General features: G+C 41.5%; 1 protein-coding gene across 1 annotated transcript in view; it reads left to right on the top strand.

The window, feature by feature from the left end:
- Window positions 1-2184: 2184 nt before the first annotated feature.
- Window positions 2185-23352, top strand: part of mboat2b (membrane bound O-acyltransferase domain containing 2b) — a 181693-nt gene continuing 160525 nt past the window's right edge. The window contains exon 1 of the mRNA XM_063038088.1: window positions 2185-3403. Coding sequence (XP_062894158.1) covers window positions 3320-3403 — 84 coding nt within the window. The 5' untranslated portion in view covers window positions 2185-3319. The remainder of the gene's footprint in view (window positions 3404-23352) is intronic.

Raw genomic sequence — 23352 nt, 5'->3', positions numbered from 1 at the left:
CGACCGAGCGACTCCATGAGTCAAATCATTCTCAGAACAAGGACCCCATGATAAGAGCTAATCAGGAGTCTGTTTTAAATGATCACGGTATGTGGAAAACCGGTGCCAGTCAAAATAAACTTGACAAGATTAAACAGAAAACACAGGGACTTAACGACTCCAGTTAAGACAACAATTAACAACTATTGGTGCTCTAGAAACCACGGAACCCAATACACTAGGACTCGCCGCACAGGCTTGCCATGACAGGAACAGCGTGAACCCCAACACTCCAATTGCTGTTTGCTGCTGGGTTAGGAATTCGCTGGAAATCCTGTGATGAAGGGCCCACACCTCACTGGCGTGCAGAGGCTGTCTGTGAATTCTGGTGTTGGGCGAGCCGAGGGAGCGGAACAGCAACTTAATGCTGAGGTGGGGGCTGAGGGACGTACTCGTTCCACGTATTGATGGGCTGCCTGAATCCGATAGTGTTCACCATCACCACCAACTGGATATGCTGGAAACTGCCGTCTTTCCATCTCTCCACCGTATTCCGCTGCAAAACGCTTCACAGTCTGGAAATTTCCCAGGGCAGTGCTCACTTTGGCTCGGGAGGGCACAACAGATAGACGAGGGCATTGGGAGGCAGCAATTTCTGTCACCTCCAAGAAGGGCCATTATAGCATTATATCGAGAGGTGTGTTAATGTCGGTCCAACTGCGCGAGGACGCTAACCCAACCTCTGCCCTCCCCATTGCTACATGGAGGATTTGAGATCACAGTGTCTGGGCAGTCCGTCAGTTTACGCAGTGGCCGCTGCTTCTTCCCGACAATCGCTGACAAACTACACCGGCCAGGAAGCAATCTGAGTCCCATGTCTCAAAATTCTTTCCAGTGAAAGCGCCAGCAGAGAGCAGAGATTCCTGCCACAGTCAGACATGTAACAGCCTAGAGGGCGGGGGAATCGCCCGAACCGTCTTCAGGTTCATCTAGGGATCCAAGATGGAGTGGATCAGACGGGTCACAAGTCCCAGGATAACGGGGGCAAAAACGAACGCAATGTCGTCCTTGCCCTCCTGATGACCACCTTCGTGTGTAGCTGCATCGGACTGTGTGGAACCAAAATACATGGGGACCAAGTACGATCACGTGCCAAGACTCTAACTGCCCCCAATGTTGTGAAGGATGGGTCTGGTCCTGTTGCCGCGCAGCGTCACGGTCAGCGGGACGTTGCCGCTCTACCTGTCCATTGTGAAAAAAGTTCTCACCGACCAACAGCTTTAACTACAAGTCTATTAAGCTATGGTCATCACGGAACGCCCTGTCCAATGAGGAAAAAGGTTCTCGCCGACCAACAGCTTTAACTACAAGCCTATCACGCTGAGATCAACGCGGAACATCCTGTTCAACGTGGAAGAAGTTGTCACCGACCAACGGCTTTAACTACAAGTCTAACAAGCTGTGGTCAATATGGAACGTCCTGCCGACACTGCAGGAGAAGGATTAGACGGACTTTGGTGGTTCCCTGAGCAGACTGCCCAGATCATCAGGCGGAATACCTCATCGCCAGACCTCACCCTCAGGCACCAAGACTTTGCCTAGCTGGCCGTGAGAGGAGCTCTCCCTGCATACCCAGAGTATCGTTTCTGCAGGGCGCTGCCCGCGGGATGACTATAGTGGGGAAGCGACCGTGGCTCACTTCGCTGTTTGCGCAGAGTGCGTGGAGAATACTGCAATGGTTCCGTGTCGCTGTTCATCCTGGGCAGCTGCGTGACAGAAGAGTCTCTTTTCCCAGAGATAGACACGGAGATGAATTTCAAGTGCTGCTGGCGGATCATCAACTTGGTGAAAGACGCCCTTTGGTCTGCCCGAAGGTTGTTGGTCTGCCAGCACATCAGGATGTCCGTGGAGCAGGTTTTCCCAACCTTTTTTATGCCATGGACCAATCACATTAAACAAGGGAATCGGTGGACCCCCAGGTTTGGAACCCCTGCCGGCGTGGAGGAATGCTGCCGACTGGCATGTTCCAGGCTGCAAGAGTACGTGCGGAAGGACACACTAAAGCTTGGAGCAGCCACCGCAAGGGCTAGGTGGGGAAGGACCCTAGTGCAGGGTTCTTCTGTTACTGGAGAGGGAGGGGCGTGGTTGGGGAGGAAGCCCTCGGATATTATTGTAGTATACCACTAAGGGGGCCACGTGAGTGCCAGCAGTGTTATAGATGTGTAGGAATGTACTGAGAGTATTGACTTCGAATGTAAAGTATGAAAAGGCATTAATTATACGGTTTATTCTTGGAAATATTTTTATTATGAATAAGGTTTATTTTGTTGAAACATGTATCACGTCAGTCTAGGGATGGACAGTTGAAGTCAGTTGAGATTTATTCCTACATTTAGCAAATTCTCAGAGCTTTCCAAGATCAGTGTTTTTTAAAATCTCTTTTCCGCATTGTTTGTTTTCTTGAATTCTTATTCCTCCGCCTTATTTGAACCTGGTTCGTCCGATGTTCGGTTCTATTTTGGCACTGGAATGTGCGGCGACACTTGCGGGCTGCCCTCAGAACATCCTTGGGCGTTTTGGTTGTTAACGCAAACGACGCATTTCATTGTATGTTTCGATGTATGTATTCCCCGAAGTGGCGTTCAAAGGCGTTTCAGAAGTTCTTTTGATCCTGTCATCCACAAAACGTAGCTTTGAAATTTTCAAGCTAAGGGGGAAATGGGTGGTGGTGGCGGGGAGGGGGGAAATCTGCCAAATTAGCACAACACAGGGTGCCACTCTTCTGCAGATTCCAGGCGAGTGGTTCGGAAGAAATTAGTTAAAGGCAATTGAACATTCAAGTGAAAATACAATGAAATGTTTAATAAGTAAATCATAAACATAAACATATTATTTAAACGTTTAAACCGAATCACCTTAATTTATCGTTTTCATAATTTTCTTCCCAACCTTATTCGAACATTCACAACATTACGAATATTCAAACAAAATATCTAGTAGAAGAAAGAACGGAAATTGCCCAATGGAGAGAATTTAAATTCCCAGCTTTTCCAAGATCCCATATGGGTCACCAGCTCTTACAAGCCACTCGTTATAGCTCTCTTCATTCATGCAATTCTGAAGACCGGGAATGTACCAGCCTCGGTGAGATCCACGGCTCCGTTCGATGTCATGAAGCGATTAACAGCCTTGTTAGCCAATGGGGAAGCGGTGGCGCTCCCGTCAATGCCCACAGAAGGGTCCCGCCCTCTCCTGCACTGGACCAATGAGCGTTGGCGTGGGGCACGAGGGGTGGGTTCAGCTGCTATGGCTTTGAGCAGGCGGCGTTAGCTTGTCAAACATGGCTTCGAGTAGCAATAGCGGCAACACGGGTTCCACTCTGCTGCAGCCCTTCAGCGAGGCCATTAACCTATCCGTCGACCAGGTAGGTGAAGCTCGGTGCATTTGGATGGATGACCATTACACTTCATCGCCGCGCTCACTGCCCCGACCTTGAGAAGTTTGCAGGGCAGCCCGGTTCAAGTTGTGTGCTCGGCCCCGGGAGAAGTAGTGGCAGTAGCTACAGTAACGGCAGCAGTAGCGGTGGCGGCAGCCAGGACCGGGCAACCTTGCACTACCACAACAGCCCAAGAGTTAAATCTGCTTCCATTTTAATGCATTCAGGTCTCCCCGGTTACAGTTGCTGATTCGATGTTTTATGATGTTTTGATCCACTTTGCAGCCCCTCCCCTCTTTTAAAAACTAGTGCGAGGCGGGAGATTTTGCTTTGTATTTAAATATCGCATCGAGCTTGGGGTCGTCACTTGCTCTTCCACTTCACCTTCAGTTTGCTAAGTGTGCAACGTGCCTTTGTTTTGTTAGGAGATTGTGTACGGCTGCATAGTTTATTTTCCTTGGGAGTGGAGGGGAGGTATTGGAGCTTTGGCTGTGGGTTATTTACATTCTGTCAGCAGTTTCAGCATATTGTCAAGTTAGAAAATATGCCATAATTGTAGTTAATTAAAATAAATATAATCCATAAAGTTGTTGAGCAATTGTGCCTATCATTCATTAGCTACATGTAGACTCAATGTTTAGCTTCGTTGGCTTATTGTGCCTTTTTGTAACGAGTACTCTCAAAGATTAATCGTAACCTCTGGTTTAAGACGTCTTTACTTAAAGCAAATACTTGCTAACATTGAATTACACAATTATCAGATCGGGAAAGTTTTGAAATGTGGCAAACCCAAATGGACTGAGATGTTTTATTCTTTAATGTTTTTGAAATTGTTTCCGTGTTGAACAAAATTACTGAATGGTATTTTTGAAATAGACTTTCAAGTAACGAATTTCAGAATCATATTTAATTACTGTTCTGTATGATGTGTATTTTTTGGCAATAGTTTAAAATTATTTATACATGTAGGTGATTCATTCAGTATAAGAATACCACACTCCTCCCCTCAATCCATTGTTGGAATTGTGTATTCCAAGGCTTATTATGCACACCAGACGCAATAATGCCCAAGACAGTGGTTTCCAAACTTTTTTGGGTTACCATTCCCTTGGCTCTCGACCACATCCCCAGTGTTCTCCACTCCCTTTCTGGTCATTACATAAAGAACTATAAAGAATTTTGATTTACGAAAAACAGTGAAAGAAAATAGGAAAAGCAGTGGCAAATAATTACAAAAATTATTCAAATCTGCAAAGATAGCTATTTCTTTATTTAAGTATAAAAACAATTCTCAGCAAGTTTTAGTGTACAGTAGGCCAACTCTTCACAACTTCAGTGCTGTTTCACCTTTCAATGAATTGGTTTGGTGCAGTGATATCAGCTTCTCAACATCAGGCTGAATGTCACTCAGAAGTCTCAGATCCTCACCTTCAGTAATTTGTAGTCTATTTCATTGCTTTGAAAGAAGTTGGAAAATTGCATTGAAGCTGTCCTCCACTAAGTATGATCTTGAAAATGCAGTAAAGAACATTTTGACCTCTTTCCACAGTGCAGGATACCTTTTCAGCAAACCAAAAGTCTTGATGTGATTGTTTTTCTGAACCTGTGCTTCAGTGGAGTCATCTTGTAGTGAGATCAGTTCTTCCTCCATCCTTCCTGTCAATTCCTCATTACAATTGTACAGGAATGGATTTATTACTCAATCTGGAATTTGAATTGAGGGAAGATCCTGAAATCTGTCTGTGTCTTCATTCAGCTCACCCAGGTGGGCACAGTATACTTGATGATCATCATCTAGTATTCTTTCTTGCTCTTCCGACTCAGAGAGGCTCAGAAATTGGAAAAGGTTGCAATGGCTGGTGTACAGTTAAATAGGGTTAACTTGGATAAAAATGTGGAGATGACTGATTTGACTTTAATAAGATTCCTTGTAATTGAATCTTGATTTCATTAAACTTTGCAAATAATGCTGGCAAATAAGCAATGTCATGCCTAATATTCTTGACTTAATTATTGAATGAAGCATTCAAATTGTCAAAGAATTTTATCAGTTTCAAAAATCACATTATAAGCATCTCGGGCAGTTCCTTTTGAGAGCCATCTGACTTCTGTGTGTAACAGCAAGCATTCAGGCTGTTCATCATTCTCAACACCAAGCCCTGGACATAGTCAAGTTAGGGTTGTGGGACTTGATTTTATTTACTGCTGTGATAGTATTTAATTACTGTACAGCTGAGCACTTAGCTTTTTTGGGACAAGATGATGTCTGTGAATGATACAATGAATGGTAAATAAGTTAGGTACAGCTTTTTTCAAGAAAGAAATAACCCCACAGAGGTGCCCCATCTGTTGCACAAGCAAGAAAGTTGGTGAACGGAATGTCCTTCTCTTTGGAAAGCAGCTCAACAATTCAAAATATAGATTCCGGCTTCGTAACTGTCTCTAGAGCCTTTACAAATAACAGCTCTTGAACCATGCTTTCATCTTTTATGAATTGCTCATAACCAAGAAGCAAAGATTCATCGCCGGACAAAATTGACTCATCCAACTGGAGGGCAAATCCTATTGTCCTAGATATGTTGCACAATGTGTCTTCCACATTCTCAGGCATTTCATTTATTCCTCTTTGAACAGAGTTGTCGCTGAGCAGAATCCCTTTAACTATTTGGTCTGGAGACTTATACAATACCATACTCAGAGCCTCCCTTACTGCTGGCAGAATCAGAACTTCTCTGATTGTATTGGGGCCTTCCAGATTTAACAATGAACAATGAAATGTTGTATGAATCACTCAAACCATCATCATTTTGTTGGGAAATACTGGGAAACATTGCCTCATTTGGGAAAAAAAAACATTTGCACACAACAGGCACGTTAACTGCTGTTGGTTGCTTGGTGCTGTTGTAAATCCATATTTCAGATTCTCCACACTATACTGTCTACACTTCTTTCTCGTTTGGTCCGCTTCTGCCATTTTCATCTTGGATTAACGGCCACAGTCAGTTGTCTGTTTACGTCCAACCTCAAGCTCTGCGATCAATAAAGGGGAAAGTTATGATATTATTATAGCTCAGATGAAACCTGACTCTCTGCCTGAGGGTACGTAAGATGGGGCAGCAATATCTCAGTTGGACCATGGGCTAGAAAAATGCAGTCAAGACCATTCAAAAGGGCAGATTCTGTACTTTACCCCATTGAATGTCATACAGGAAATGTGCTACTACATGATTAGAGTATGGGAATCATGCTAGCTAACACTGTACTATGGTAATGAATGGCAATAATGTGTGGGCCAGGCCAGGATCAGAAATAACACAATTTCTTCAGTTCAGATTTCTCATGATATGCCAAGTACCAAAGTGTCAGATTGCTTATCAACAGCTATAACCTGCTTCAAGCGAAAGCTAAGAGAACGGTGCGTTAGCAAGAGATGAGGTGATTACGTGATCATTGAAATCACTTATGAGGCACTGAGGATCAAATGCTAATAATAAGTAACTCATTTATTAAATTAAGACTGTAATCCTTCAGCTGCCCTCTTGCTATGAGGTAGCCCTCACCAACCCCTTTATCTTTACTGCCCTCTTGTTGTAACTCTCACTGCCCCCAGGCAAGGGGACATTGCCCACTTGGAAACCACTACTCTAAAGATTATGCCTGTAGTCAAACACAGTGATACATACTCACAAATGTACTTTTATTATTAGTAAAGTGGCTGTCCTTTTAGTTGAAGAATGATCTTTGTATATGTCTGTAACCACATTTTTGACATATTTGCTACATTCTTTTTCATCCAATCCCAACCAGGCCATCTGTTCTAATTTGTGATTAATATTTAATTACAAAAATAACTTGGTCATGTCTGTAATGCATGGTATGTGAGTATGGACACAATCAGTTATGTGCAAGTCTTTACCATGTAAATACTACTGCTGCACCTCAATTTTTGTAAATTAATTTTCACAAACTAATTTTACAAGGTATTTTAACCTTGCTATTGTATTGGAAGCTTTCATCAAATAAGGATGGGATAAACAATATGTAAAGACTCCTTGTGCTCACTTTTTTACGATTTAATTTGTGCATGTAAATTGGTTGCTTTGGTAACTGATGATCCCTAAATGCACTTCACAAAGTGGTTGGAAGCTATAATCTTGAACTGTTGCAGACCTTATGGTGAACATACTTCCGCAATGCTATTAGATAGAAAGTTCAAGATTTTTAAAACTGCAACAATAGAGCAGAGAGGATGCACTTCAAAGTCAGGGTGGTGTGGAAAAGATGATATTTTTATGAATCATCCTGCCAATTCATACCAGGTAGTAGAATTAATGGATTTGGGAGAACCTGTCAAAGTGGATTTGATGCATTATGGGGTTTAATATCACTAGTGTATGTCGTGAAATTTGTTATGTGGCAGCAGCACATTAAAAACTAAATTACATTAAATATATAAAAATTAAATTAATTAGTGCAAAAAGGGGGAAAAAGTACTGAGAGTGTTCGTGGGTTCAAAGTCTATTCAGAAATCTGAGGGTAGAGGGGAAGTAACTATGCCTGAATCATTAAGTGTGTACCTTCAGTCTCCTGTACCTCCTCCCTGATGGTAGCAATGAGAACAGAGCGTGTCCTGGATGATGGGGATCCTTAATAATGGATGCTGTCTCTTTGAGCATCAATCCTTGAAGATGTCCTGGATACGACGGAGGTAGTGCCCATGATGGAGCTAACTAAGTTTACAACTTTCTGCAGCTTATTTCGATCCTCTGCAGTGCTCCCCCTCTCCCTCCCCCCCCCCCCAATATCAGACAGATATGTAGCCAGTTAGAATGCTCTCCAGGGTACATCTGTAGAAATTTCGAGTGTCTTTGGTGACATACCAAATCTCCACAAACTCCTCATGAAATTTAGCTGCTGTCACACCTTCTATGTAACTGCATCGATATGTTGGGCGCAGGATTGATCCTCAGAGAGGTCGACACCCAGGAACTTGAAATTGCTCACCCTCTCCACTTTGGATCCCTTGATGAGTTCCTTGTCTTATCCTTCCAGAAGTCTAGAAATTTTTTTTTGGTCTTATCTTGAGTGCAAGGTTGTTGCTGTGACTCCACTCAACTAGCTGATCTATCTCGCTCCTGTATTTCATCACCATTTGAAATTCTGCCAACTGTAATTTGTCATCTGCAAATTCATAGATGGCATTTCAGCTACGCCTAACCACACATTCGTGGGTGTAGAGAGAGTAGAGGCGTGGCCTCAGCACACATCCTTGAGGAGTGCTGCTGTTGATAGTCAGTGAGGTAGATAAGTTATTTCCGATCTGCACATACTGTAATCTTTCAATGAGGATCCAGTTGCGGAGGCCCAGGTTTTGGAACTGTTTGATCAGAACTGTAGGAATGATTGGCGTTAATTGCTGAGCTGTAGTTAATAAACAGCAGCCTGACCAAAGTATTAGCACTGTCCGGGTGATCCAATATGATCACATCTGCTGTAGACCTACTATGGTGACAGGCAAATTGCAGTGGGTCCAGGTCCTTGCTTAGACAGGAGTTAATTCCAGCCATAACTAACCTCTCAAAGTACTTCATCACTGTAGATATTTGTCCTGAAGGGTACTCTTGTCTTGTGCTGGAGGAGCTGAACACAGTCAGGAAAGTGGAGAGTGTTACAATACACTCCTTACTTTGTTGATTGTGAAAAACCTTAATCAATTACTATAGAATACAAGGGGCAATACCTGCTCCCATACGACAACATTTATGACTGAACCAGATACCTTTCTAGTTAGTACATTATATTTTCTCCAGCATGTTAATGATGCCATTGAACTTCATGGGATGTTGTTGATCATTGGCAGTTTGTCAGTGGCCTTTCCTGGCATTTGTGTGTCACAGGCGTTCTTTGTTATTTAGTATTATTATTTCATCTCTGGATATTTTTTGCAGCTCGTGGGTACAGAATGCTTTACAACCTGAGGAACTGTACATGGAACACCAGTGGAGAGAGTGTTGTTCTATGTTGAACCACCTGCACCACCCCCTTTTCAAATTGATTTTGATTCCTTGGTGCTACCCATGTATTGCCTACAAATTTATCTCTTTCGTTGTATGTAGTTTGTATAAGAAAAAGGAATATCTCGAGCAACAGTTCTGTACTCTGTGAATCACACAGGCTCTGTCTTTGGGGGAAGAGTTTGTTGCTGATTCTCGAGTCGGAGAACTCGGGGCTGGGGAAGGGAGTGACGCAGCAGACTTTAACACCATAAATCTGCAAGTTGTTTTGCTGAAGTCTTCCCTCTTGTTGTGGAAGGGTGATACATCTCTGTCCCTTTATTAGGGAGATAGAGAGAGCCTGTGCCGTGTCGAATTGTCAGGTGAATGATTAGTTTATGTTGGACTGCAGATCATGCTCATTCTTGGGGGGCTTTGCTATTGCTTGCTTGGTGGGTGGAGTGTGTTGCTTTGCTGCTGCTCGTGCATGGGGGATGTCGGGGGCTTTGGGGCTCAAGTCTTTACTGTCACTCATTCTTTGGGGCACTGTTTTCTTGGATGTCTGCAAAGAACGAGAATTTCAGGTTGTATATTGTATATATTCTCTGATATTAATGGAACTATTGAAACTAAGTTAGCCAATCTGAACTCAGACTGAGCATTGGTAAATGTAGCTTGAAGTTTCATGATTGCAGCTGTGTAGCCTGTGAAAGATGCTTTGCATCACTTTGTTGATTTGATCATGGGCTGTTTGGGCATCCAGCTGGTTTGGTTTGTTTGTTTTGTCGACCTGATGTACTAGGGCATTTTCCAATCCGGTTTGGTAATTACACTAGAACTGTTCATGTGGTTTGTGGTGCTCCCTTTTTCAAATGCATGTCACCATTTCCTTGATGTTGCTGTGGTCAGTTGAATTGGATGAAGAATGTCTTGTGGAACACTCGGAAGAGGCTCTGATTTTCTGTTCAGCATTTGTCTGAGGATAAATGTGAATCCTTAAACCTAATATTGACACTATGTTTGGCTTCTTTATTGCAGAGGATAGGAATATTTGACTCACCTCAGCTTGTGGATTAATTGTTCATCACCATTCATGATTGTATCCTGCAAACCATGGATCTTTAATCTGTTGCTACGGATTTTTAAAAATTCTCCAACCTGTGTTGCTTCCGTAGCTGTGGATTACTGTTGCAGTGTTACTAGTTTTGCACCTTTTTAGTTTTGACTATTTTGTTCCTGGTATACTCTTTAATAGGCATTAAATCAACTGAGTAAGTGATAATGGTTGAGTAAAGGATAGTTAGTGAGTTAGTGATAATGGTTGAGTAAAGGATAGGCCTTTCATGATTCTTAAGGTTGTTGGTGGAATATAGTTCTGACTCTGTTTCTGATGACCCACCATGTCTCAAAGATGCCTTGTGTTGTGCTATCAAATCTGCTGTGAATCAAAAGAATTGGCATGCTGGTGCTGGTAGACTACACAATGGAAAGCATCCTTGACTGACTCATGAAATATACAGGGCACTAAGTATACCGTGGCATCTCCCATTTCAGTTGCGGACAAACACAGGTGACAGGTGCATTCCTAAGAATTTGGGGAAATGGTTTGTTTCCCATTTTTAACTCAGTGCTTTGATCATCCGCCACAAACTTGGCTTGGCAGTAATGCCCTTCACAATCGGTGTGTTTGGTCAGTAGTTCTGCCACTGAGCCCTCATTGATATTATTCCTCAATAAATCCATTGATGCCTTGTTTCCCTTTCCTGTTATAATCTTTCCCCTCCCCACCCCCCACTTTTCCTGATGTAGGGCTTCCCCGGTTAATGAGGAAGTTATTGAGGGGTGAGATCTCATAGCTGAGAGGGAGTGGTAGATTATAATGAAAGCTTTTCCCTAGAGCAAAGCAGAAGCTCCAGATTCTTGCATCTTGTCTTTTAGTGTCTCTTACTGCTTTTTTGTGTTCATGAGATTTTGTGCTACATTCACTGAAAACTACCTACTCTAAAGGTGTACTATTTTACTGTGAGTGGGACACAGTGTTGTTGGGATATTGGCTGGTGGGTCTGCCCTGCCCATTGCCAGGCTTGAGCTTGCCTGGTCTGTGGAATAACTCTCAATCTTACCACAACCCCTGGTTATTAATAAGAAATAAATTTAGTAGGATAGACTGGTTAGATTTGCTTCTTATATCAGGAAATTGATGCTCAGTGGTTCTTATTGTATTTTGATGTGGTTTGAACCTCACTTCAGGGGCTCTGAGTTAGATCTGAATTTGGTTGTAGATCAGACTGAATAAATTAGGTTTCCTTTCCTAATGACATAGTGAACCAATTCACAATTTATTAGCACTGTGGTTGCTTCACAATTGCTAGTACTGATGCCAACATTTTATTCCATCTCCTCCTGAAACAAAATACCGTCACTGCATTCCAGCATAGAATTTAGATTTGTACTTGCATCTCTAATCTAGCCCTCCTTGATAGACCACAAAAGTAACCACTGTGAAACTTTACTTGAGTCTATAATGCTTTTTCTTGTTTGGTAGACAAAACAATCCTTTTTGAAGAGCTATTAAAATGCAAGCAAACACTGTAGCTGATTACCAAAAGAAGGTTCTATAAATAGCAAAGTAGATAAATGTGTTGGGTATGCTGGTTGAAAGAAATCTTTGGTATTGATTCTTGGTGTCTGAATGAATGCTTGTATGAAGAGTTGAGATTCACGTTTCATGTTTTGTCTGAAATACAAAATAAAAAAAAAAATTTTAGAAGGTTGTATCCAGTAAAGAGATTGTATTACTATTTCAAAAATTAATTTGATCTAAAGTAGTCAAGATCTAAATAATTGTTGAATGTCTTGTAGTGGGGATCAAAGCAAAACGATATCTGTAGTGAGGTGGGTGACTCAGTGCTCTGAGATATCAATCTATAACTTGCAGCCAAGTTCACCAAAACACATTAAATTTGTTTTATGGGTTCGCAATGAATTCTGAATATCTCGTATGTGTATTTGATTCAGTTTTAAACTTGAGCAACTCTGCACTTCTATGCATGTGACAGATAAAACATTATTTTCCTTACATCCTTTTTTACATAATCACAGTTGTATTTTTTGTCAATATTTGTCAATTGTTGTCCCCTCTGAATATGGTGCCTATAATTATCAGAGCACTTGACTGAAAGCAATAACTCTTAATTTTGTTTTAAGCTTCTCAATTACATAGTTTAAATTCTGCTTGCCATACACATTGCGAAATGCTGTCACTGGAGGAGTTACACTTGGGAAATATTTCAGTTTCTAACCGGAAGGCAACACATTGTGATTAGATACGGTTCAATGTGTGGAGGCAGCCCTTCATTTACTTCTGAAGTACAATAAACATTAATAGTTGCAGATTAATTTGATCTGATTTTATTCCTCTTTTGGTATGCATTCTTAAACTATTTCCCATCAAGCTATCCCCACCGCACTCCTGGAAAGGAAATTCCTACTTGATATGGGGAAAAAATAGGTGGGCTCTGGGAGAATATCTCATCCAGGATAGTGAAAAAAGAAATTAATGTGTGGAACATTTAGCTTAAGAGGTGGAAATCTTAAGCGTTTTAAAATGTAATATTGTATCATCTGAGAATTGTTTAAAACTGCTACAGTATAGTAACAAGAGCCTGATATTTGCAGTGTACTACAAAATCTATTCAGTTACATTTTACTTTTAACTTGTTGGCAAAGAATCAATTCCATCTCTAATTAAATTCAGTTGCTCAACTAAAGCAAGTTTTTTTTTCTTTTACAGTGTTGGAAGTCAGATGTTGGGCGTTTTGTGATGGTTACGTTTCTTGTTTGTTTCTGCAAAATGTTGATTTTAATTATTTGCATGGTTTTCATCACTAGAAAGCAGGAACAATTTTAGTTAGTTTAATTTGCCTCTGAATTTAAAAAAAAACTTGACTCCCATCTAAGGGTGACAGGAGTTGGTTACCATGCTTGCATTTCACAAGTTGGTTTGAGTCCGTCTGTTTCAAAGCCTTGTGTGTAATTAAAATACAGTAGATTCCTGTCAATTAGGACACATTGGGGCCCAGTACATTTTGGCCCAATTACACAGCTGCCTCTTTTAGCCATACTTTCATGGAAATGGTCGAAAGGGTACAAAAAAGACAAACTGAGTAACAAATTATGTATTTAAATGAAATACAGAACAAATTAGAACACTGCCAAAACTGCTACAGTACTGTAAAGCTGTGTATTAGTTGCTTTTCTTCATTTCATTGCAACATTCAAAATGATTTATCAATATCTTGTGGATACCTTTAAATCCTTGGTATTCCTAACTTTTTGAAATGGTGAAATAATTTCATTTTCACTCCTGGCGGTCTCTGTCACCTCCAGGCCTCAGTGGTGAAAACCATATTGAGCAGAACGGTTCTAAATTGTCTAGACAATATGACACTAGTTAGAACCTGTTTGGCAAGTCTGTCCCAATTAAGCAGCGTAGATGAAGGGAATCCCGGCAATTTTATTGATTTGTTTTTTGTTCTTTAAGAGTTGTCCCAAATAAGCTGCTACCCTGATTAGCCAATGGCCCAATTAACCAGAATCCACTGTGATCCACTTTATGATTTCCTCACAATGAACTTTAAAAAAAATTTTGATCACCCCATTATTTCTGTTTTCAGAAATATTACTTGGACCTTGTGTTGAATGGCTGGATGGTGAATTGCATAGGTTTGCCTACACAGTGGGCCAAAATTCATAAGACTGCGTATTTTATTTTGTGTGGCTCTCACTCACAAGGCTATAGCCAGAAACTGAAAATCTGCCCTGATATGATAGTAAAGCAGTACCTTTTGTTTGTACTCGGGGACTGGGGAATTTAATGAATTAAGAGAGAGATAGTAGATAGGAAGTATTTGGTTTTACAAGAGGCATTCATTCAGGTTACTAATAATATATGAAGTTAGATCATAATAATACATCGGAGCAGAATTAGGCCATTCAGCCTATCGAGTCTGCTCTGCCATTCCATCATGGCTGATCCCGGATCCCACTCAACCCCATACACCTGTCTTCTCACCATATCCTTTGATGCCCTGATCGATCAGGAAACAATACACTTCCGCCTTAAATATACTCTTGAACTTGGTCTCCACCTCTGTCTGTGGCAGAGCATTCCACAGATTCACTACTTTCTGGCTAAAAAAGATTCCTCCTTACCTCTGTTCTAAAGGGTCATACCTCAATTTTGAGGCTGTCCCATCTAGTTCTGGATACCCCCATCATAGATAGCATCCTCTCCACATCCACCCTATCTAGTCCTTTCAACATTCTGTAGTTTTCAATAAGATACCCACACATTCTTGTAAATTCCGGGGTGAGTACAGGCCTTAAAGCTGCCAAATGCTCCTCATATGTTAACCCCTTCATTCCTGAAATCATCCTTGTGAACCTGCTCTGGACTCTCTCCAAGGACAACACATCCTTTCTGAGATATAGGGCCCAAAACTGTTGACAATACTCCTAAGTGTGGCCTGACTAGTGTCTTATAAAGGCTCAGTATTATCTCCTTACCTTTATATTCTATTCCCCTTGAAATCAATGCCAACATTGCATTTGCCTTCTTTACTACTGACTCAACCTTCTGTGAGTCTTGCATGAGTCCCTAAGTCCCTCTGCAGCTCTCGTGTTTGAACCTTCTACCCATTTAGATAATAGTCCGCACTATTGTTCCTTGTACCAAAATGTCTTAGCATTCATTTCCTAACACTGTGGTCCATCTGCCACTTTTTGCCCATTCTTCCAATTTGTCTAAGTCGTGCTACAATCGCATTGCTTCCTCAGCACTACCTACTCCTCCACCTATCTTCACATCATCTGCAAACTTTGCCACAAAGCCATCAATTCCATCAAGTTGGTAATATGCTAGTATGCTACTAATGTTAGTTAACGAACAAGATCAGGAGAACTGGGTCATTTTCAGGTTGCAATTTGCAACCAATAGAGTGCCACGCGGATCAATATTATTGCAGTAACTATTTACAGCTATACTAAATCCTTAACGTAGGCCATAACACTGATCTTTGTGTATTGTTGTCAGATTTATTGATATTCCAAACAGGCAGACAATTGAGTTGTAAGATGCAGAATGATGTAAGTTAAACAAATAGGCAGATATTTAGTCAATGCTGTAAAATGTGGAGAAATTTCATCAGAATAGACAAGCCAAATACTCTATAAATGGCAAGGGAATGCTGCCAGAGGAATTAACTGTCCTAGAACATTAAACATTGCTGCTAGTATGCATACATGGGTGCTCAGGTAAATTGAATCTTGGCCCTGAGTAAAGGGTTAATTGAGTCAGTTTTTTAAAAGTAGCAAATTATTGGGAACTCCTAGAATACAACAAAGATTTAATTTCCTTATTTAAGGATGGCTATCAGGGAAGGCTGATCTGGTTGATTCCTGGGCTGAGTAGGTATGGGTGAGGATATTGGGCTTTGACTCTTTGAAATGTAGAGGAATGAAACTGAGGGAGAGTCTTACTAAAACGTATAATTGTGAGGTTTGGTAGAGCAGATCTTGAGAGCATGTTTCCCTTCAGATGTACGCAGTACAACAAAGTACAGGCCCTTCACCCCACGATGTTTTGCTGCCCTTTTAATCAATCTAACCCATTCATCTTGCATAGCCCTCCATTTTTCTATTATCTATGTGCCCATCTAAGAGTTTCTTAAATGTCCTTTACGAATCGGCGTCTACCGCCACCCTTTGCATGCACCCACCACGCTCTGTGATTTAAAAAAAAACTTGCCTCTGACATTCTCTGCTATACTCTCCTCCAATCACCTTAAAATTATGCCCCCTCTTACTTGCCAGGAACTCTCTGGCTATCCACTCAATCTATGTCTTGTATTATCTTGTACATCTCTTTCAAGTCACTTCCTATCCTCTTCCACACCAGAGAAAAACCTTAGCTCATTCAACATAGACATGCTCACTAATCCAGGCAGCGACCTGTTAAATCTCTTCTGCACCCTCTGTAAAACTTCCATACCCTCCCTGTGATGAGGACACTGGAAGGCAGGACACGCAGTATTCCAAGTCTGATCTAACCAGAGTTTTACAGAGCTGCAACTTTACCTCCCTGCTCTTTAACTCAATCCCCTGGCTAAAGAAGACCAACACACCATATGTCTTCTTAACAATCCTATCAACTTGCACTGCAACTTTGAGGGGTCTATGGATGTGGGCCCCAAGACCCCTCTGTTCCTCCACAGTTTTAGAGTAAGGGGTCCTCTGTGAAAGATAGAGGTGAGGAGTTCACTTTCAAGAGAGCTGTGGAGATTAAATATTTTCAAGGCATCAGTTCATTTTTGGGTAAAAGGGAGTTGAGTGTTGCTTTAATTGAGCAGGGCAGTGGAGTTGAGGCTAAGATCAGATCTGCCCTTGGTCCATAGAATTGCAGAGCAGGCTTTGTTCTTTGTTTTACAGCCTTAAGAGTTGGGTTCTTTCTGATCTATCGGAACATTCAACACTCCATTGTGGTGATTCCTTTTAGTTGTCTATATCCCAGGCACCAGAGTTCCCTATTGCAAGAATTTCTTTGTAAATATCCTCTGTTTTCACCCTCGGTTTTTAGTGCAGTGGATCATGGGACCATATACCTTTTATTCAAGTCAAGGAATGATCCTGGCTCTCAGACACAATGTAGAGCAGAGGACTAGGTGCTGTGAAGTGGAAGAGGGCATTGATATGGTCAGTGAATTAGGGGGTTAAGGATAATTTATGTTTATTGTTTCTCAATTGGATGGTTCATGTATAATGTTTCTTATTATTAAGAGATTTTAAATTCCCAGATGCACATGACTCATTTTCTTTTTGCTGTTGCTCACCCTGATGCACATGAGTAGGGTTTTGGTGGCAATCATCCAAAGATTTCAAAACGTACACCTATGAAAAATGCTTTTATGTACTGCAGAATCTTTAAATTAATAGATGTTTTGTTTTTGTGTGATGCTATATGTTCAGGTAGTTCAGAAATACAGTGGATTCTGGTTAATTGGGACACCTCGGGACCAGTACATTTTGACCCAATTAAGCGGCTTCCCCAATTTGGTGAAGTTTCATGGAAATAGTTAAAAAGGTATAAGAAAGACTAACTACCATTTAAATGAGTTATAAATTATGTATTTAAATGAAATTCAGAACAAATTAGAACACTTCCAAAACTACTACAGTGCTGTAAAATTGTGCATTAGTTCCTAATAGTTATTGACAGAAGAATTAAGAGTTTTGCGGTGACCATTTATCAGAGAGGGAGTGTGTAAAAAGAGCTACCTTTTCAATGAAGTCTGCACAATCAAGGTTTAAAAGACAGAGCTTTGCAGCAGTTTCTCTGAGTTGTGTGGCGACCAATCAACAAAGCGGGATTCATTGGAAAGGGCGAATAAAAGTAACATGGGTGCAAGTGGAGTAGCAATTCTTTGAGTGTGCCAGTCTTTAGAGTGGCTTCGGCTCATCACACATGGGCAAGATAAAGTATCTAACAACTTGCTCTTTTTTGTTCTTATTTCTTCATTCCTCATCTGTTTAGGCCTAGGAGCATGTTGAGAATGGCTAGAGAGGCAGTGTGGGATGTGGGAAATCTGGGAGACCGCCAGTCTCCCAGATAAACACATCTGCACCAAGTTGCAGCTTCTGAGAGAGCATATTAAAGAACAGGAGCTGCAGCTCGATGATCTCCAACTCGTACAGGAGAATGAGGAGGTGGAAGAGAGGAGTTGCAAGGAGATACTCACCCCTAGATTGTAAGAGACAGGTGACTGTTGGAGAAGGAAGGGAGATGCACACCCAGTGCAGAATACACCTGTGGCTGTTTCCCTCAACAATAATAATAATAATAATTAATAATAATACAACTTCAGATACTGTTGAGAGAGATAACCTACAAGGAGGGAGTCACAGTGACTGGGTCTCTGGCGCTGAGTCTGGGGCTGTGGCTTAGAAGACCAGAGGGGACTGAGTGTTGATAGGAGAGTCAGTAGTCTGAGAACAGAGATGAGGTTCTGTGGATGTGATAGAGACATCCGGATGGTATGCTGCCTCCCTTGTGCCAGGATCAGAGATGTCTCAGATTGGATCCATGGTATTCTAAAGGAGATGGGTGAGCAGCCAGAAGTCTTGGTGCACACTGGCACCAATGACATAGGTAGACAAGGTGAGGTGGCCCTGAAGAGAGATTTTAAGGAGCTAGGTAAGAAACTGAAAAACAGGATCTCTGGAGTAGTAATCTCTGGGTTGCTGCCTGTGCCATGCACCAGTGAGAGTAAGAATAGGATGATTTGGCAGGTGGCTGAGGAACTAGTGTAGGGGCAGGGGTTCAGATTTATGGATAATTGGGATCTCTTCTAAGGCAGGTATGATCAGTACAAAAGTTACACCTAAAACAGAGCGGTGTCCAATATCCTTGTGGGTAGGTTTGCCAGAGTTGTTCGGGAAGGTTTAAACTAATTTGGCACGGGTATGGGAACTGGAGTGCTAGGGCTGAGGAAGAGGTGGTTGGCTTACAAACAAAGGCAATCTGTAATGAGATACCGAGCAAGAAGGGGCTGATGTTAGGGCAAAATTACAGTCAACAGGATGAGTTGCAATGTAAAAGGCAGACAACATCAAAAAGGGTGAATACAAGACTGAAGGTGTTACATTTGAATGTGTGCCGTATACAGAGGTAGGTGAACCTGTAGCACGGTTTCCGATTGGCATGTATGACGTTGCAGGCATCACTGAATCAGGGTGAAAGAAGGTTATAGCTGGGAGCTTAATGTCCAAGGATACACATTGTATCGAAAGGACTGGCAGGTAGGCAGAGGGTGTGTCATGGCCCTATTGGTAAAATATGAAATCAAGTCATTAGAAAGAGGTGATATGGGATTGGAAGGTGTTGAATCGTTGTGGCTAGTGCTAAGGAACTGTGAGGGTAAAGAGACCCTGATGGGAGTTATATATAGACTCTCAAACAGTAGTAAGCATGTGGTCTACAAGTTACAATGGGAGGTATGAAATGCATTCCAAAAGGTTAATGTTACAATAGTCATGAGGATTTTAATATGCAGGTAGATTGGGAAAATCAGGTTGGTGCTGGATCCAAAGAGGGGAAATTTCCAGAATGCCTACAAGATGGCTTTTTAGAGCAGCTTGTAGTTGAGACGACTTGAGGATCAGCTATTCTTGATTGGGTGTTATGCAATGAACCGGAATTGATCAGAGAGCTTGAGGTAAAAGAACTCTTGGGGCAAAGTGATCATAGTATGATTGAATTCACTGTGAAATCTGAGAAGGAGAAACAAAAGTCAAATGTATCAGTAATACAGTAGAGTAAAGGGAATTACAGAGGCATGAGAGAGTTGTTGGCCAGAATTTATTGGAAAGGAACACTGGCAGGGTTGACGGCAGAGCAGCAACAGTTGAAATTTCTGGAAGCAATTCAGAAGGCACAGGATACATGCATCTCAAATAGGAAGAAGTATTCTAAAGGCAAGATGACACAACTGTAGCTAATGAGAAGTCAAAGCCAACATAAAAGCTAAAGAAGGCATGTAATAGAGAAAAAAATTGGGAAATTAGAAGATTGGGAAGCTTTCAAAAACCAACAGAAAGCAACTAAATAAGGTCATTAAGAAGGAAAGATGGAATATGAAAGTAAGCTAGCCAATAGTATTAAAGAGGATACCAAAAGTTTCTTGAGATACATAAAGTATGAAAGTGGACATCGGGCCACTGGAAAACGATGCTGGAGAGGTAGTGATGGGAGACAAGGAAATGGCGGATGAACTGTATAAGTATTTTCCCACAGATTTCACTGTGGAAGACACTAGCAGTATGGTGGAAGTTCAAGAGTGTCAGGGGTCGAAAGTGTGTGAAGTTGCCTTTACTCGGGAGACAGTTCTTGGGGAAAATGAAAGGCCTAAACATAGGTAAACCACCAAGACAAGAGGGTGTATATCCCAAGGTTCTGAAGGAGATGGATGAAGAGACTGTGGAGGCATTGGTAATGATCTTTCAAAAATGTTTCTGGAAGTCTGAAAACTGCAAATGTCACTCCACTCTTCAAGAAAGGAGAGAGGCAGAAGAAGGAAATTATAGGCTGACCTCAGTGGTTGGGAAGATGCATTGCGGATACAATAGGGTATTTTAAGCGGATATGATAGGGTCTTTTAAGAGACTGTTGGATAGGTACATGGAGCTTAGAAAAATAGAGGGCTAAGGGTAACCCGAGGTAATTTCTAAAGCAAGTATATGTTCGGCACAGTATTGTGGGCCAAAGGGCCTGTATTGTGCAGTAGGTTTTCTATGTTTCTATGTTGGAATTGATCGTTAAGAATATGGTTTTGGGTACTTGGAGGCACATGATAAGATAGGCCATAGTCAGCATAGTTTCCTCAAGGGAAAATCTTCCCTGAAAAATTCGCTAGAATTCTTTGAAGAAAAAACAAGCAGGAAAATAAAGGAGAATCGGTTGATGTTGTGTACTTGGATTTTCAGAAGGCCTTTGACTAGGTGCCACACGCGAGGCTGCTGAACAAGCTACAAGCCCTTGGTATTACAGGAAAGATACTAACATGGATAAAGCAGTGGCTTCTGGTAGGAGGCAAGGAGTTGTCCGCCGGTGACTAGTAGTGTTCCACAGGGGTCTGTGTTGGGATTGATTATTTTTACATTATATGTTAATGACTTGGATGATGGAATTGATGGCTTTGTTGCAAAGTTTGCTGATGGTACAAGGTTAAGTGGAGGGGTATGTAGTTTTGAGGAAGTAGGGAGGCTATAGAAAAACTTAGACAAATTAGGAGAATGGGCAAAGAAGTGGCCAGTGAAATACAGTGTCAGGAAGTGTATGGTCATGCACTTTGGTAGAAGAAATAAAAGAGTAGATTAATAACTAAGTGGAGAGAAAATTTAAAAATCTGAGGTACAAGGGGACATGCAAGTCATTGTGCAGGATTTCCTAAAGGTTAATTTGCAGGTTGAGTCAGTGGTGAGGAAGGGAAATGCAATGTTAGTATTCGTTTCAAGTGGACTAGAATATAAAAGCAAAGATGTAATGTTGAGGGATATAAAGCACAGGTGAACCCTCACTTGGAGTATTGTGGGCAATTTTGGGTGCCTTATCTTAGAAAGGATATGCTGTCACTGGAGAGAATTCAAAGGAGGTTCACAAAAATGATTCCAAGTTTGAATGGCTTGTTATTTGATGGCTCTGGGCTTGTATTCACTAGAATTCAGAAAAATGAGGGCTGACCTCATTGATAACTATTAAGTGGTGAAAGGTCTTGATAGAATGAATGTAGAGAGGACGCAGCCTCAGAATAGAGAGTGTCATTTTGGAACGAGATGACAATGAATTTCTTTAGCTAGAGAGTAGTGAATCTATGGAATTTATTGCCAACAGCAACTGTGGAGGCCAAGTCTTTATGAATATTTAAGGCAGAGGTTGACCGATTCTTGGTTGTTCAGGGCATGAGGTGATAGAGGGTGAAGGCAGGAGATTGGGGCTGAAAGGAATAATGAATCAGCCATGATGAAATGGCGGAGCAGACTCAATGGGCCAGAAGTTCTACATCTGTTCTTGTATTTTAGGGTCTTGTGGTCAAAATGCAATATACGCTGCTGTAGTCTTTTGATTGATTGTAAAGAGCAAAATCAGCACAGATACCTAGTGCACATAATGATCTGCCCTCATCCTCTAAATCTTCATTTCCATTGTAACTTTGAAGATGATTGTCGATACCTTTAAATTCTTTGTAGTTCCTAACATGTAGAAGTAACAAAATTGTTTCATTTCCTGGCCCAGCTATTTCTGGCATCTATGCCTGAATGCTTTTAACTTTTTCTTGCTAAATATCAGTGATGCAAATCATTGCTTTTTGAGTACAAACACACATAAATGACATGATTTAAAAACTAGTCGCTGTATGCACAGTGTCGCGGTCCAACTGCCACATGACGTGCATGTGACTGGTACAAGTTAGAAACTGTTTGGCAAATCTTTTGTCCCTATTAAACGACATAATGTCCCAAATAAACAAGGGGAATCCTGGCTATTTTCTCGATTAGTTTTCTCCTTTAAGTGTTGTCCCAAGTAAGCTGCCAGCCCGATTAACTGATGGCCCAATTAACCAGAGTCCACTGTATAGATCCTCCACAGTCTGTGAACACCCTGGACTAGCAAATGAGCAATTGGGAGTCCAGCAGGGTGGATGGGGATAGACCTGCCAGCTGCTACATCTTACAGCAGGTGGAAATGGGACCTTTTTTACACTGCTCCCTCCCCACTCACATCAATTGGGTGCAGTCAATCCAAGCGGAGCTGGATGGGCAGAGCAGATTCATGTCCTCTGAATCAAAGACTGGCTGACAGCCAACCTTCCTGTGCTTGCTCTCTCTCCTGTCATGACTCTTTCTGTTCAATTTCACCTTATGAACAGGTCGGGTTGCTCAGGAACCAACCCCTGTTGCATACAGGAAGTCCCAGGTTGAGATTTGTCTGTTTTGGGGAAACTAAAGGGCATTTAAAAGTGGTTCACTCCTTCTGGCTTCATGCTTTGTAGCTGACTTCTACTATCTATTGTTTCATCTTTTATTGGTTGGGCACAGTTTGTTATTTTGCTTCAAGAGTCATTTACCCAAGGGCTCATGAAAATAATGAGGAGATGTCATTTTCAATTTTCTGTAAGGGTAGGATGAGTGGAGCTTGCTGTCACACAATGTTAAGAGGAGACCTGCTCTTGGTTATGGAACAGTGCTGTGATCAACTGCAGTTCTTGTGCTGCATATATATTTTTGTATCCATTCCATAGATTTAATTACAAGAGTAAGCTTTTGTCTAGGATCCTCTTACATTTATCCCTTATCTATCAATAACCACTACTGTGAATAGTGCTCCTTTTA

This window comes from Mobula hypostoma, chromosome 2 (genome assembly GCF_963921235.1).
Source record: "Mobula hypostoma chromosome 2, sMobHyp1.1, whole genome shotgun sequence".
In the NCBI taxonomy this organism is placed as follows: Eukaryota; Metazoa; Chordata; class Chondrichthyes; order Myliobatiformes; family Myliobatidae; genus Mobula; species Mobula hypostoma.
This window is presented reverse-complemented; position numbering and strand designations above follow the sequence as displayed.